Raw genomic sequence first — 15191 nt, forward strand, 5'->3', positions numbered from 1 at the left:
TGCGTTAGAAGTAGTTTATGATTTTGATTAATGTTGCCCAGGATCACTTACTGGCAGTGGACTGTTTGGGAGAAAAAAAAAGGTGCTTCCATTAGTGATAAGAGGGACCTGGATTTCTATATATTTAAAAATAAGTTTTTGGTCTCGTATATCTCTAGACTATAAAAAATAGAAGACAACTAACCGAAACATTGATTGAATTCTTACTTTCTAAATGCAAAAAGTGTCAATTAATCAGATTTCCTTATTTTTCCCATGTTCGTCTGTTTTTTAATCAGTTTTCATCGATTAGTATGTTAATTTATTTGAAACGTAATGATTTAGTTTTCATCAAGATTGTTGTAGTTATAGGAAGTTCCCCCTCCCCCTGTCCCCTGTCCAAAATTGTGCTCTTATGTAAAGTTAAGCAAATTTTTGTATGGTAATATCTCTTGAAATGTTATTTTAGAGCTTAGTAAACTGTATTCTACTTATTTGCATTGAAAATGGAATAGTTGTGGGAAAAGTCAAGTCAGGGCCAATTGTAGAAAAAGCCAAGACAGGCCGAAGGCCTCGACCGAGTCCGTTGATTTTTGTATTGAAAATGGAATAGTAGTGGGGAAATTCAAGTCATGGCCAATTGTAGAAAAAGCCAAGACAGATTGTCCCTCTTAGTGGGCATATATAATCTGTGTTAGAATAATCTGCATTAGAAGTAGTTTATGATTTTGATTAATGTTGCCCAGGATCACTTACTGGCAGTGGACTGTTTGGGAGAAAAAAAAGGTGCTTCCATTAGTGATAAGAGGGACCTGGATTTCTATATATTTAAAAATAAGTTGTCTGTGTGTGTGTCGAGTGACGTCATGTTTGTGTGTCGACTGACGTCATGTTTGTTGACTGACGTCATTATAAGGATTGAGCTGTATGCGTCATGAAGTTGTTTGTCGACTGACGTCATGTTCGTCAACTGATGAAATTATATACCGGGACACCGGGACACAAATGACGACCGGGACACAGGGACACAACTACAACGGGGACGCCGGAGACACAGGCGGGATATATAAATGACGACCGGGACATAGGGATTGTTCGAATAGAAATTACAGACCGGGACACCGGGACACAATTGACGACCAGGACACCGGGACACAGGGAATATAAATGACGACCGGGACACTCAAAGAGAAATTACAAACTGGGAAATCGGGACACAAATGACGACCGGGACACAGGGACACATCATTAGAATAATGAGGTACAGATCTGAATACGGATTGTTTTTCCCATAGACAATTATATGTTGCATGTTCAAGAGTCAGTAAACCTAACAATCTATTTATATGCAACATATCTATATATATAAAAATAAGTTGTCTGTGTGTGGATCTGTGTGTGGATCAGGTGACGTCATGTTTGTCCGCATATGACGTCTGAATTATTTCACACTAATACAAAAGAAGAAAAAAACTAAAAAAGGTAAAAACTACAAAAAAAACTAAAAAGAAAAAAAAACTAAAAAAGCTAAAAAACTAAAAAAAGGTAAAAATCTAATAACTAAAAAAAAAACTGAAAAAAATAAAAAAAGGCAAAAACTACAAAAAAAATAAAAACTAATAAAAAAACTAAAAAAGCTAAAAAACTAAAAAAACTAAAAAAAAACTAAAAAAAGGTAAAAAACTAAAAAAAACTAAAAACTAAAAAAGAAAAAAACTAAAAAAAAGGAAAAAACTGAAAAATAAAAGAGAAAAAGAAAACTAAAAAAATATGAATAAATATATATAAAAATAAGTTGTTTGTGGGTTATGTCTGTCTGTCTGTCTGTCGAGTGACGTCGTGTTTGTCCGCATATGACGTCTGAATTATTTCACACTAATACAAAAGAAGAAAAAAAACTAAAAAAGGTAAAAACTACAAAAAAAACTAAAAAGAAAAAAAACTAAAAAAGCTAAAAAACTAAAAAAAGGTAAAAAACTAAAAACTAAAAAAAACTGAAAAAACTAAAAAAAGGCAAAAACTAAAAAAAACTAAAAACTAATAAAAAAACTAAAAAAGCTAAAAAACTAAAAAAACTAAAAAAAACTAAAAAAAGGTAAAAAACAAAAAAAAACTAAAAACTAAAAAATAAAAAAACTAAAAAAAAGGAAAAAACTGAAAAATAAGAGAAAAAGAAAACTAAAAAAATATTAATAAATATAAAAAATATAAATATAAATATAATATAAATTAGCAATCAACAAAGCACCGAGACACAAATGACGACCGGGACACAGGGAGTATAAATGACGACCAGGACATAAGTAAAAAAAAAAAACTAAAAAACTAAAAAAATGGTAAAAACTACAAAAAAACTAAAAACTAATAAAAAAAACTAAAAAATCTAAAAATCTAAATAAACTAAAAAAGAAAAAAAGAAAAAAGGAAAAAAATAAAGGAGAAAAACAAAACTAAAAAACGAATGTATATACAGACCGGGACACCGGGATACAAATGACGACCAAGACACAGGGAATATAAATGACGACCGGGACACAGGGACACAACTACAATGGGGACGCCGGGGGGCACAGGGGGATATAAATGACGACCGGGACACCGGGACACAAGGAATATAAATGACGCCCGGGACACAGGGAATATAAATGACGACCGGGACACAGGGACATAACTACAAAGGGGACGCCGGGGTGCACAGGGGGATATATAAATGACGATGGCGACTCAGGGAATGGTCGATTAGCAATCACCATCAACAAAACTCAAGGGCAATCATTAGAATCATGAGGTATAGATCTGAATACGGATTGTTTTCCCATGGACCATTATATGTTGCATGTTCAAGAGTCGGTAAACCTGACAATCTATTTATATGCACAGACAATGGGACAGCAAAGAATGTTGTATATTCGCAAGTTTTACGTAGTTAAAAACATATATATATATATATATATATATATATATATATATATATATATATATATATATATATATATATATATATATATATATATATATATATATATATATATATATATATATATACATATATATATATATATATATATATGTATATATATATATATATATATATATATATATATATATATATATATATATATATATATATATATATATATATATATATATATATATATATATATATATATATATATATATATATATATAGATATATAGATATATAGATATATATATATATATATATATATATATATATATATATATATATATATATATATATATATATATATATATATATATATATATATATATATATATATCTATCTATCTATCTATCTATCTATATTCACAGGTGGGACATAGGGACACAACTACAATGGCGCGTAACTAATATGGCGCGTAACGACTTACGCTCGCGGGGGGGCTTGGGGGGGGGCGCGAAGCGCCCCCACCAACCAGGTGTTGGGGTGGCGCGAAGCGCCACCCCAACAGCTAGTATATATATATATATATATATATATATATATATATATATATATATATATATATATATATATATATATATATATATATATATATGACACAGGGACACAATTACAATGGCGCGTAACTAATATGGCGCGTAACGACTTCCGCGTGCGGGGGGGCTAGGGGGGCCGCGAAGCGCCCCACCAACTAGGTGTTGGGGTGCTAGTAGCTAATAATACTAGGCTATATCCAGTTCTTGTTAATAAGGCTTCTTAATTAATGTGTATGGTTATAACTTTAATACTTGAACTTCGTAACGGAAATAACACGAGGTATGTATGTAGATCGGGTCTAGGATTTTGTTCGGGGTATTACAGATAAATTTTTAAAAACGCATAAAAACATTTTTTATATGCATTTTTGTTACATTTTTACGGGTCAGATAATTTTTTTTCGGCCGCATCAACACCCCCCCCCCCTCCGGATATGGCTTTGTATGCTACTACTACTACTACTACTAGCGGGATTTTATTTAGGATGGAGGAAGGTGGAGTTACCAGGAGGTGTGCAATTACAGAAAATAGGTGAATAGCATGAAACATATAAGATAATTTAGGACCTATCGTAAAAATTTCGATATTCTTTTTTTCCGTAGCAGTGGTTTAACTTTGTCAAAACCAGGAGGTCAAGTTAGAGCCAATTTCCTCAAATCAAGTAAAAATGACAGTGAAAACTTGAAAATGAGCCATATAATATCATAAAGGCAAAGATATAGTACAGAAAACTAACCCGTTTCTGTAGTGCTTGAAATATGTAGGCTTATCTTGGTTTTGACAATATCTTTAGGAAACTAAATTTTAGCTGAAACTGGGTTCCGGGGAGCAGTTGAACCCCCCCCTGTCCCAGAGCAAATAATTCCCCTGTCGGGGGAGGGAGGTATTGACCTGTAACTCCCCCTCCTTTCTTTGATGCTCGATTGCCACTCATTTTCTTGTATTTAAACTTTTTTTTTGTCTCAGGTAGTTATTTTGTAACGCTTCAGAAGTAATGGTTTTCTTCGTGATATGTTTATTATAGCTACTTGTGCAATTAGTGTGATTGTTATTATTATTATTTGTGTAGCTCTAGCTTGACAAATTGCTCTAGAGTGACTATTTACATGTCTGTTCTATCTATTTTATTGAAGATAACAGACTATTTATTTCTCACGTTTTCCTTTTGTTTTCCACAAGTATTGTGACCTCTTCAACCCTTTGATTGATGCTTGGAGAAACTTGGCATCGCCATCCTTTGACTGAATCCAAATTATTGATTCTTATATTTTTGCCTCCCTGGCTGTAAGTTGAAAGGGTGGCCGGAAGATGTCTGTTGTCGTTTCTGAACATAGGATGAGTCGTTTTATGCAACAAACCTCCCTGCAACCTCCAAATATAACTCATACCGCATCATTAAGTTGAATGCTATTTGTAAGTAATTGTACTGTAGTTTCTTACGTCTGGCTTTCTAGAATATCGTCATGATTTCCATGTGTCTTCTTTGTTAGAGAGAAGAAGATGAAGGTCTTTGCTGTTACTTGAACGTAAACTTATGCAGTGGTTCCTCACTATGACCATACAGAAAATAGGGACTTCTCCCGGAAAACTTGTGTCCTAAAGATCACTTCATCGTCGTAAGACACTCTTCTTTCAGAAATATCCTCTGGTTTGATCTTCCCTAATACAGTGGTGTAACTTGGAAATTCTGGGGGAGGGGCAGATTTACTGCCAATTTTCCCTTAATCAACTGAAGATGACAGTGACAACTGTAAAATAAGCCACATAGTACCATAAGGATAAAGATTTGCTAAAGAAAACTGACTCGTCTCTGTGGATGATTGAATTATGCAGGCCTATCTTACTTTTGACAACATTTTTGAAGAAACTAAAAGTAGTGACTGCATCGTGGATTTCACGAGGTCCTTAGGGGGTGTACTATTGGTGCTACTAACCCCCCAAGACATTACTACGCGAAACTGGGCCTTGCGCAATACTATACACCTCCCACCTTAACTTTAAGCTGTTTTTGTGGAAGTTATTTATTCACTATAGCTTATTGGATTTTAGATTTCAGTTTTCCTCCCCCTGGAAAAGTTCTTTTAACAGCTCCCACCTTAACTTTAAGCTGTTTTGTGGAAGTTATATATTACAATAGCTTATTGGGTGTTATATTCCAGTTCCCCTCTCCCTCTCCTATCGTACATAAATAACTTTCATAAAACAATGTGAAGCCAAGTTGGGAAGTGTTAAAAGAGTTCTTACGGGAGAGAGAGAAGGGGGGCTGAAATCTAACACTCAAAAATCTATTGTAAATAAATAGCTTCTATAAAACAACTTAAAGTTAATGTGGATGGTGTTAAAGGAATCTTTCCAGGGGAGGGAGACTGAAATCTAACACCCAATAAGATATCGTAAATATCTTAGGGATTGGAAACAAGTGATTCATAGTTTAATCGATCTAGAAACTGTGTAGAGGATTCTTTTTAGCGGGGAAGCAGCTTTTCACGTAGAATCTATTTCTCGGGACATAATAACATCAGTAGTTTGCTGGTTCAGATTGTTAAGACACTGTTCCATTGGGGAAGTCTCTTTTGATTCCTAAAGTGGACAAAAATCTTTGGATTACGAAGGCTCCACGAGGAAAAAAAGTCTTGAAGAAAATGTCTCAAAGAAAAAAAAAAAGAAAAAAAAAATCCCGAAGAAAATGAAATCCCGAAGAAAGAAACGCCTTGAAGAAAAAATATTTTAAAGTATTACGTAACATCTCTCGTGTGCAACATCATTACGTAATACTGACATGTGTGCCACAATTCGGTAACACCCACGTGCCTGTCGCTTTCAGTTACGACGGAGGTTCCCCACGGGCCTCCGTCATTCTCAATAAATCTAACAAGTCATGCAAGATTACGTCATTCCCAACTTACGTAACCATTCCCTATTATGTAAAAAAATTCCCCATTACGTAACAAAAAAGGTGTACTATACTATTACATAACATACTGATGTACTAAAGTATTGCATAAGACCCGGGTTCAATAGCATACCCCCTATGGGTCTCGTGTAATCCACAAACCGTCACTACTGCTAAATTTGAGCTAGGGGAAAGGGCAAAACTAGGGTTTAGGGGGGCAAACGGAAGTCTGGGATGGGCAGTTGCCCCTCTGCCCTATATCAAATTACTCCCCTGCTCTGACGATCAAACTATCAAATCCATGTATGCCAGCAACTCTTGGCAGTGTGTATTGTAAATTGTTTGAGTTAAATTTCTGGAGGGGGCTGCCAACATTTAAAAATCGTAGGAATCGGATCATGCGCAGCTCATGGTTCACATGGAGCAAATGTGCCGCTCATGGTGAAACAACTAGTGATCCGTGATGCCTTTTAATTGTAATATAATCTCATCAGCTGAATGTTTCAAATGTCAAATCTATTAGCTTAAAAAAATTCGTAGAAATGAGCAAAGGAGTTTTGTTGGTGGTCTTTATTAAATTGTAAAAGTCATGTAGTCAAAAAAGGCATTAATTTCTTTTTGTCAGTCAAATGCTTTTTAATCCAAAAATTATTGGGTCATAGTAACCAATAGAGTCTTGAAGTTGCGAATTCCAAGGTAAAATTAAGTGGCACCACCCCTTTCAATGTTCAAAAGCTGATCTTCATCATAGTCCCTCAAAAAAGAAAAAAAAAAAAAATCGAAAAGCAGTTTTCATCTCGCTAAAGGATAAATAAGCAAAAAACAAAAAAAGCTCATGTTTGCGAATTTCATTTCATCTTTCTGTTTGTCTTGCTGTTTTTTCTCTTTTTTTTTGCGAATTTGCGAGGATGGTCTCTTGATGGCTATTGGATTTGAATGCCTCCATAGAAAAGTCCTTTCCCCCATGAAAAATTCCTCCACGGAAAGATCCTTCCGCGTAACCCCACCTCGACTCCCCTCACCAGAAAAAAATCTCCCTGAAAATGTCTGTATACATCCCAGTAACCAATACAATATGTAAACAATGGACAAAGTTCGTAACTTACCCCCCTTCTCCTTAGGACTGTGGGGGATTAAGTTGTCCCAAGACATAGTTATTAGATTTTTCGACACTGTTGAACAAAATGGCTATCTCAAAATTTTGATCGGGTGACTGGGAATAAAATGAGCGTGGGAGGGGGCCTAGTTGCCCTCCTCTTTTTTGGTTACTTAAAAAAGCACTAGAACTTTTAATTTCTGTTCGATCACCCTTGAAAAAAAAACATATCAGTGATGCTCCTTCTGGCAAAAAATACAAAATTGCATATTTTTGCTGAAAGGAGCTTGAAACCTATACAATAGGGTCCTCTGATAGGCTGAATATGATGTTGTGATTTTCGTTAAGATTCTATGACTTTTAGGATACGTTTTCCCTTTTTTCAAAAATAAGGCAAATTTTTTCATGCTCGTAGCCTTTGAGGGGTAAGATAACCTACCCATACTTGATGAAACTTACACTGAACTTAATGAAAGTTATATATTTGAAATCAGCATAAATTTCCAATTCTTTGATGTATCTATCGGTGTCAAAATTTCGTTTTTAAGAGTTTCGCTCACTATGGAGACGAGTCACTCCTTACTTACAGTTTGTTACCACGAACTGTAGAATATCCTCTGTTCTTATGTTTTTTGTGGTCTCTATTTCGTATCGGAATTTCCTACTTGTTCATCTATGGTACCTTGGCTGTACTTTAGACCAGTGGCGTAATTTCGTCAAGATCCTGGGGGGGGGGCAAATTTGGAGGCAATATTCCTAAATCAAGTGAAAATGACAGTGGCAAATAAAAAATGAGCCATATACTACCATAACGACAAATATATATTTAAGAAAACTGACGCTTTTCTCTGGATGCTTGAATTATGGAGGCTTATCTTTGTTTTAATTTTGAAGATTATTGAAGATTGAAGATTTTTTTAAGAAGTTAAATTTCAGCTGGGGGGTGAACTGGGGTCTGGAGGAGGTAATCCCCCCTCCCGCGTGCCCCATAGAAATTACGCCCCTGCTCTAGAATATATTGTTTCATGTTTTTATCCAAACTCTCTATGGAGGCTAAAATTCTACAGAAATCAATATTAATCACAATTAAAATCAATCACAATTCCAGAATTGGATTTATCTTAGAAATTATACATTTACTACTTTTTAGCTGGAAAACTTCCATGGGGCACAGGCCATAATCCGGTGCAGCTTGGCCACCAACGAGCAAGACCCTGTTCCACACGTACATTCCCTTGAAGGAGATTTCCAAGGTGATGGTGCCGATTATCAAGATATCATTGTAAATAACATGAATGACCACACTGCCAGGTAATCTTCTATTCTTGTACACTACTTGTTGTTTTTCGAACTTGTTGTTGGTTTTTTGTTGTTTTTTTGTTTTTCGAACTTATTGTTGTTTTACTTGTTGTTGTTTTTGTTGTTTTTCACTACTTGTTGTTGTTTTTCGAATCTAGGTTAAATTTGGTATCAAATTTCATCTGGGTTTATGTGCAACTTGGAAATCCAGATTACATAATATTATACCTATCAATTTTTAGAACCATCTAATGCAAGCCTTCAGACACTTACCAAAATGAGGCGTTTTGGGTGTGATACTAAAAGCCTTCTCCATGCCTACACGTGTTATGTTCGCCCGTTGCTCGAGTACGCATGCCCGGTGTGGGGTCCATCTGCTATCCGCACAGCGTACCTATTACGCGACATAGACTGCGTCCAGAAAAGAGCAACAAGGATTATACTCCGAGACCGTGGCATACCCTACGATCAAGCCCTCGCTAAATTAAATTTATCTCCACTTAAAGTCCGGCTGGAACACCTTATTCACCAATTTGGAAAATTCATCCTAGCCAATAAGAGCCACCGATCTTTACTACCCGAACCAGCCCCTCCCAATAGCCGAACTCGATTACGAAATAAACTTGCACCCCCTAAAGTACGAACCAATCGATACGCAAACTCATTTGTGCCTTTTTTCACATCAGTTTTTAATGCTGAGTTGTAGTGTGTGATTTTTGTTTAAATGTATGATTTTTGTGAAAAAACTGAATTTAGCTCTATGCTACGATAGTTTTTAAATATACCAATCTCTCTCTTTCTCTCTCTCTACCAAAAATAAAACTGATATTCAACTCAAACTCAAAACAAACATTTTACTAGATATGTGGATTGGAAAGTTGTCCCCCTTGTACCGCAATTGTAGTGCGAGAGCCATTCGCACTTTACTGAAAGCAACATATATTTTAAGTAATTTCTATTTTATCATTGTGACATTGGGAAATAAATAGATTAACGAAAGCTCTTGAAATTAATTCGATTATTTTTTATAAAATCAGGTTAATCGATTAATAAAATCGATTATATTATATAAAATACCAAAATCTGATGAAAATATAATACTTTAGTAACAAAATTATAGAAACTACAACGAAGAATTATGGAAGACATTCCCCCCAGAACGCGCTATATTAACAAAATACCTGCTCTATATCTCTATATATATAAAAAATAAGTTGTATGCATGTTTGTTCTTTTGTATGTTTTTTTTTTTGTAAAAAGAGGGTTTGCATATGACGTCATTATAAGTATATAAGGCTTTGTATATGACGCCACACCAACAGCTAGTATTAAATATTTAATTAAAATATGCCTATATAGTAGTTTATCTCACTGTGCCTAGGCTAATTGTCTCTGAATACAGACGAACAAATGGGTTTACTATATACGTATACAATTTACTATAAAATTTACTAGATATGTGGATTGGGAAGTTGTCCCCCTTGTACCGCAATTATAGTGCGAGTGTCATTCGTACTTTACTGAAAGCAACATATATTTTAAGTAATTTCTCTTTTATAATTGTGACATTGAGATTAAATAGATAAACGGAAGCTCCTGAAATTAATGCTGAGATTATATTTTATAAAATCAGGCTAGTTCAATGAGGCTGATATACACTAAAGTTCCATTAATAGTTTCTTCATTCTAAACATGTTTTGTTTTAAAATGCATAAAACAGCTGAGATTATATTTTATAAAATCAGGCTAGTTCAATGAGGCTGATATACACTAAAGTTCCATTAATAGTTTCTTCATTCTAAACATGTTTGTTTTAAAATGCATAAAACAGCAAAGTATTTTTGTCATTGCTAAACTTCTATTCAAAAATAAAATCAATCTATTCAAAAATTTTAACTATTTATTTTAAAAATTTGATTTAGGCACCATTGCTCTATATATATAAATGAAATAGAACGAAAGCCAAGAATTTAGACATATAAAGTGTTTTTTTTTTTAACTTTTATCTTTTATGTGATCTTGACTGTTATTAAAATTTTATTTTTCAGTTATTTTTTTTATTCAATAATTTATTTAAAAATTATTCTGGATTTTACCATGGTTGCACCGGTAGCTGCAATCTAGTAAAGAGCGGACAACAGCCCATAGTAACCAAAAGTTAAAAAAACACGTTTTGCAAAAAAAAAAACTGAGTTATGAAAAAAATTGCTATCTAACACTGATTCAGGGATGGTAACTACTATTTCGTTTCGTCTTAAAAGTAAAAGTTTATTGCGAAATTGTCGTCCCATTTCTCAAGGGGGGGGGGGGGCAATAACAGGCTACCAGAACATCGTAGACAGATTTTTTATCGCTCATATAAAAGATGTGGCTCATATCTACGTTCTTCCCAAAAACTCCACCATCTGCAAGTTCCGAATGGCACTAAAATGGCATTTTTGGTGCCATGTCTCAAGTAGAAAACATGGGGCTATTGGGCTAGCAGAACTTATAAGAGTTATGTTTAATGGCTCATTTGAAAGCTATTGCTTATATCTACGTGCTTTCCGTCAATTCTACCATTCGTAAGTGCGATATAGCACTGGAAACAACACTTTTGGTGCCACTTCTAAGTTGAAAAGCTCTGAAGTACAGAACAGGTACTATTGTCATAGTTATGTTTCAGAACACTTAACTGGAGGTTTACAAGAACCCCTTCCGTACACTCCCCCTGCCAGCCCCCTTTGTAAGTTTCATAATTTGTGTGCTTATCAGTAAGCTAATGAAAAATTACGAGGCTAACACAACATTGTAGATAGATGTTTAATAGCTTTATTAAAAGCCGTTGCTTATATTTATTAAATAAAAAAACATGTTTTTTTTAAATGAAAGTAAGGAGCAACATTAAAACTTAAAACGAACAGAAATTACTCCGTATATGAAAGGGGCTTTTCCTCCTCAACGCCTCGCTCTTTACGCTAAAGTTTGACTCTTTCTCTTAACTCTACTTTTTAAAACAGTAAGAAACAATAAGAAGTATGAAACAGTACCATTGTAATAATTATGATCCAAAACCCTTAACTGGAGCTTTGCAAGAATACCTCCCGTATGTTTCCTCCTCCAGGTCCCCTTAATAAGCTACGCAACTAAAGTCCCACAAACACCAATATATTAAATTACATTATTTGAGGCGTGGTTCTGTTAGTACAGCGCTGGAAATTAGATTATTATGCGTTCGATTCCAGCTTGGATTTTTTTTTTTAAATTATCGTTTGTCCCTTTTTATTATTACTTTTCAGATAATCTACTATTTTTGTAAATGTGATGTACTTTTTTTAAAAGCATATTCCGGGAAGTCTCATTTTAAACCTATTACTCATATCTAAGTGTTTTTTTTTATTATTATCAATTTTACCATCCATAAGTGCCATACAGCACTATAAACGGCACTTTTCCCGTAACTTCTTTAGTGGAAGTGTTTGGAAGCATAAAACGGTACCATTGCAATAATCACGGTCCAATGCCGTTAACTAGACTCAACTGATTTCTATGAACCCGTCACATACACTCCCTCTCCAAAGCCTCTTAGTAAGTTTCATAAATCGCCTACTAAATTGAACATTCAAACTTCACTCTGTGACAAAGCCTATGTGTGAGTTCTAACGGCGGTAATTGAAGGGAAGGGAAGTTCTTGCCCCCTTAGTTTTTTGCTCCTGCCTAGGTTTTGAATAACACCTCTTTATCGTCATTTCATTGGAAAAGGCACTTTTTTCATTAAAAAAAAGGGGATACAACCGAAAGTGCATTTTGTGGCAATATGCTATCAAGTCAGATTTATAAAAAACGATTAGATATAAATTTACGCTTTTAAATGAGCCCTAAAAAGTTCTTTTTTTTCAGTAGCATTCTAGTTTCTGCTTGTCAGTAGGCGATTTATAAAGCCGTTTTCATTATGGCTTTTTCAGGCGAAGTCGGCCGAGTAAAAACAGGTTTTTGTTCATCGAAAAACAAACGCTCCTGAAAAATATTTATTGTTTTCTGAAGTATGGATAATGAACTTTATGTTATAGACTGGAAGTTTTCGTAGCTGTCAAGGTTGTCTGCAGTATTTTTTAGAGGTGTCTTATCTCCCCTAGATCGGTGATAATTAGAAATTATATTAAAAACTAGCTGTTGGCCACCAACACCTAGTTGGTGGGGGCGCTTCGCGCCCCCCCCAAGCCCCCCCGCGCGCGTAAGTCGTTACGCGCCATATTAGTTACGCGCCATTGTAGTTGTGTCCCTATGTCCCACCTGTGAATATAGATATATATATATATATATATATATATATATATATATATATATATATATATATATATATATATATATATATATATATATATATATATATATATATATATATATATATATATATATATATATATATATATATATATATATATATATATATATATATATATATATATATATATATATATATATATATATATATATATATATATATATATATATGTTTTTAACTCCGTAAAACTTGCGAATATACAACATTCTTTGCTGTCCCATTGTCTGTGCATATAAATAGATTGTCAGGTTTACCGACTCTTGAACATGCAACATATAATGGTCCATGGGAAAACAATCCGTATTCAGATCTATACCTCATGATTCTAATGATTGCCCTTGAGCTTTGTTGATGGTGATTGCTAATCGACCATTCCCTGAGTCGCCATCGTCATTTATATATCCCCCTGTGCACCCCGGCGTCCCCTTTGTAGTTATGTCCCTGTGTCCCGGTCGTCATTTATATTCCCTGTGTCCCGGTCGTCATTTGTGTCCCGGTGTTCCAGTCTGTGATTTCTCTTTGAGTGTCCCGGGCGTCATTTATATTCCTTGTGTCCCGGTGTCCCGGTCGTCATTTATATCCCCCTGTGCCCCCCGGCGTCCCCATTGTAGTTGTGTCCCTGTGTCCCGGTCGTCATTTATATTCCCTGTGTCCCGGTCGTCATTTGTATCCCGGTGTCCCGGTCTGTATATACATTCGTTTTTTAGTTTTGTTTTTCTCCTTTATTTTTTTCCTTTTTTCTTTTTTTTCTTTTTTAGTTTATTTAGATTTTTAGATTTTTTAGTTTATTTATTAGTTTTTAGTTTTTTTGTAGTTTTTACCATTTTTTTAGTTTTTTTAGTTTTTTTTTTACTTATGTCCTGGTCGTCATTTATACTCCCTGTGTCCCGGTCGTCATTTGTGTCTCGTGAAATAATTCAGACGTCATATGCGGACAAACACGACGTCACTCGACAGACAGACAGACAGACATAACCCACAAACAACTTATTTTTATATATATTTATTCATATTTTTTTAGTTTTCTTTTTCTCTTTTATTTTTCAGTTTTTTCCTTTTTTTTAGTTTTTTTCTTTTTTAGTTTTTAGTTTTTTTTAGTTTTTTACCTTTTTTTAGTTTTTTTTATTTTTTTTTAGTTTTTTAGCTTTTTTAGTTTTTTTATTAGTTTTTATTTTTTTTGTAGTTTTTGCCTTTTTTTATTTTTTTTCATTTTTTTTTTAGTTATTAGATTTTTACCTTTTTTTAGTTTTTTTTTAGTTTTTTAGCTTTTTTAGTTTTCTTTTTCTTTTTAGTTTTTTTTTGTAGTTTTTACCTTTTTTAGTTTTTTTCTTCTTTTGTATTAGTGTGAAATAATTCAGACGTCATATGCGGACAAACATGACGTCACCTGATCCACACACAGATCCACACACAGACAACTTATTTTTATATATATAGATAAGTTTTCAACTGAAACTAAGGAGTGACATTAAAACTTGAAACGAACATACATTATTCCGTATAAATAAAAAAGATCATGGTATCGTTGTTTCTATATTAAATTCTAATAAAAAACGAACAAAGATCAATTTAAAAAGAACAAAGTTTTTCCGAGGGAAGTAAAGAGTGAAGTTGAAACTTAAAAGGACAAAAATTATTGCTTCACACCCTATCTAATATATATCAATAAAACTAGTACAAATAAACTAACTATTTTTGTTTCTCTAGTTTTCTAGGATTATAGAAAACTAGCACTTCAATTAATTTCTGTTGATTTTGAGTTTGAGTTTAATATCAGTCTTACTTTTGGTGCATTATAAGTCCATTCTTGGTTTCATCTTTTTTTTTTAAGTTTAATATCTGTTTTGATATATAAGTTTCAGATATAAGTTTTGATATATAAATTATGATATATAAGTTATGATAAGCTTGATATATAAGTTCTGATATATAAGTTTCGTATATAGTTTTGATGTATAAGTTCATTATAAATGTATTATTGGTTTCATTTTTTATTAAGTCTAATGTCTGTTATTTTAAAATTTTATCCATTTTTCATTATAATTTCTGGTCGTTTTTTTTTTTGCACTGCTCAAGACAATGCTTCGATCTTTACTT

At 33.6% G+C, this 15191-nt stretch overlaps 1 protein-coding gene across 1 annotated transcript in view; it reads left to right on the plus strand.

Moving 5' to 3' along the window:
* Window positions 1–15191, plus strand: part of LOC136039518 (nuclear factor NF-kappa-B p105 subunit-like) — a 152139-nt gene that overhangs the window by 29967 nt on the left and 106981 nt on the right. The window contains exon 3 of the mRNA XM_065723316.1: window positions 8622–8782. Within this exon, the coding sequence (XP_065579388.1) occupies window positions 8622–8782 (161 nt within the window). The remainder of the gene's footprint in view (window positions 1–8621; window positions 8783–15191) is intronic.

Source organism: Artemia franciscana, chromosome 19 (genome assembly GCF_032884065.1).
Source record: "Artemia franciscana chromosome 19, ASM3288406v1, whole genome shotgun sequence".
Lineage (NCBI taxonomy): Eukaryota > Metazoa > Arthropoda > Branchiopoda > Anostraca > Artemiidae > Artemia > Artemia franciscana.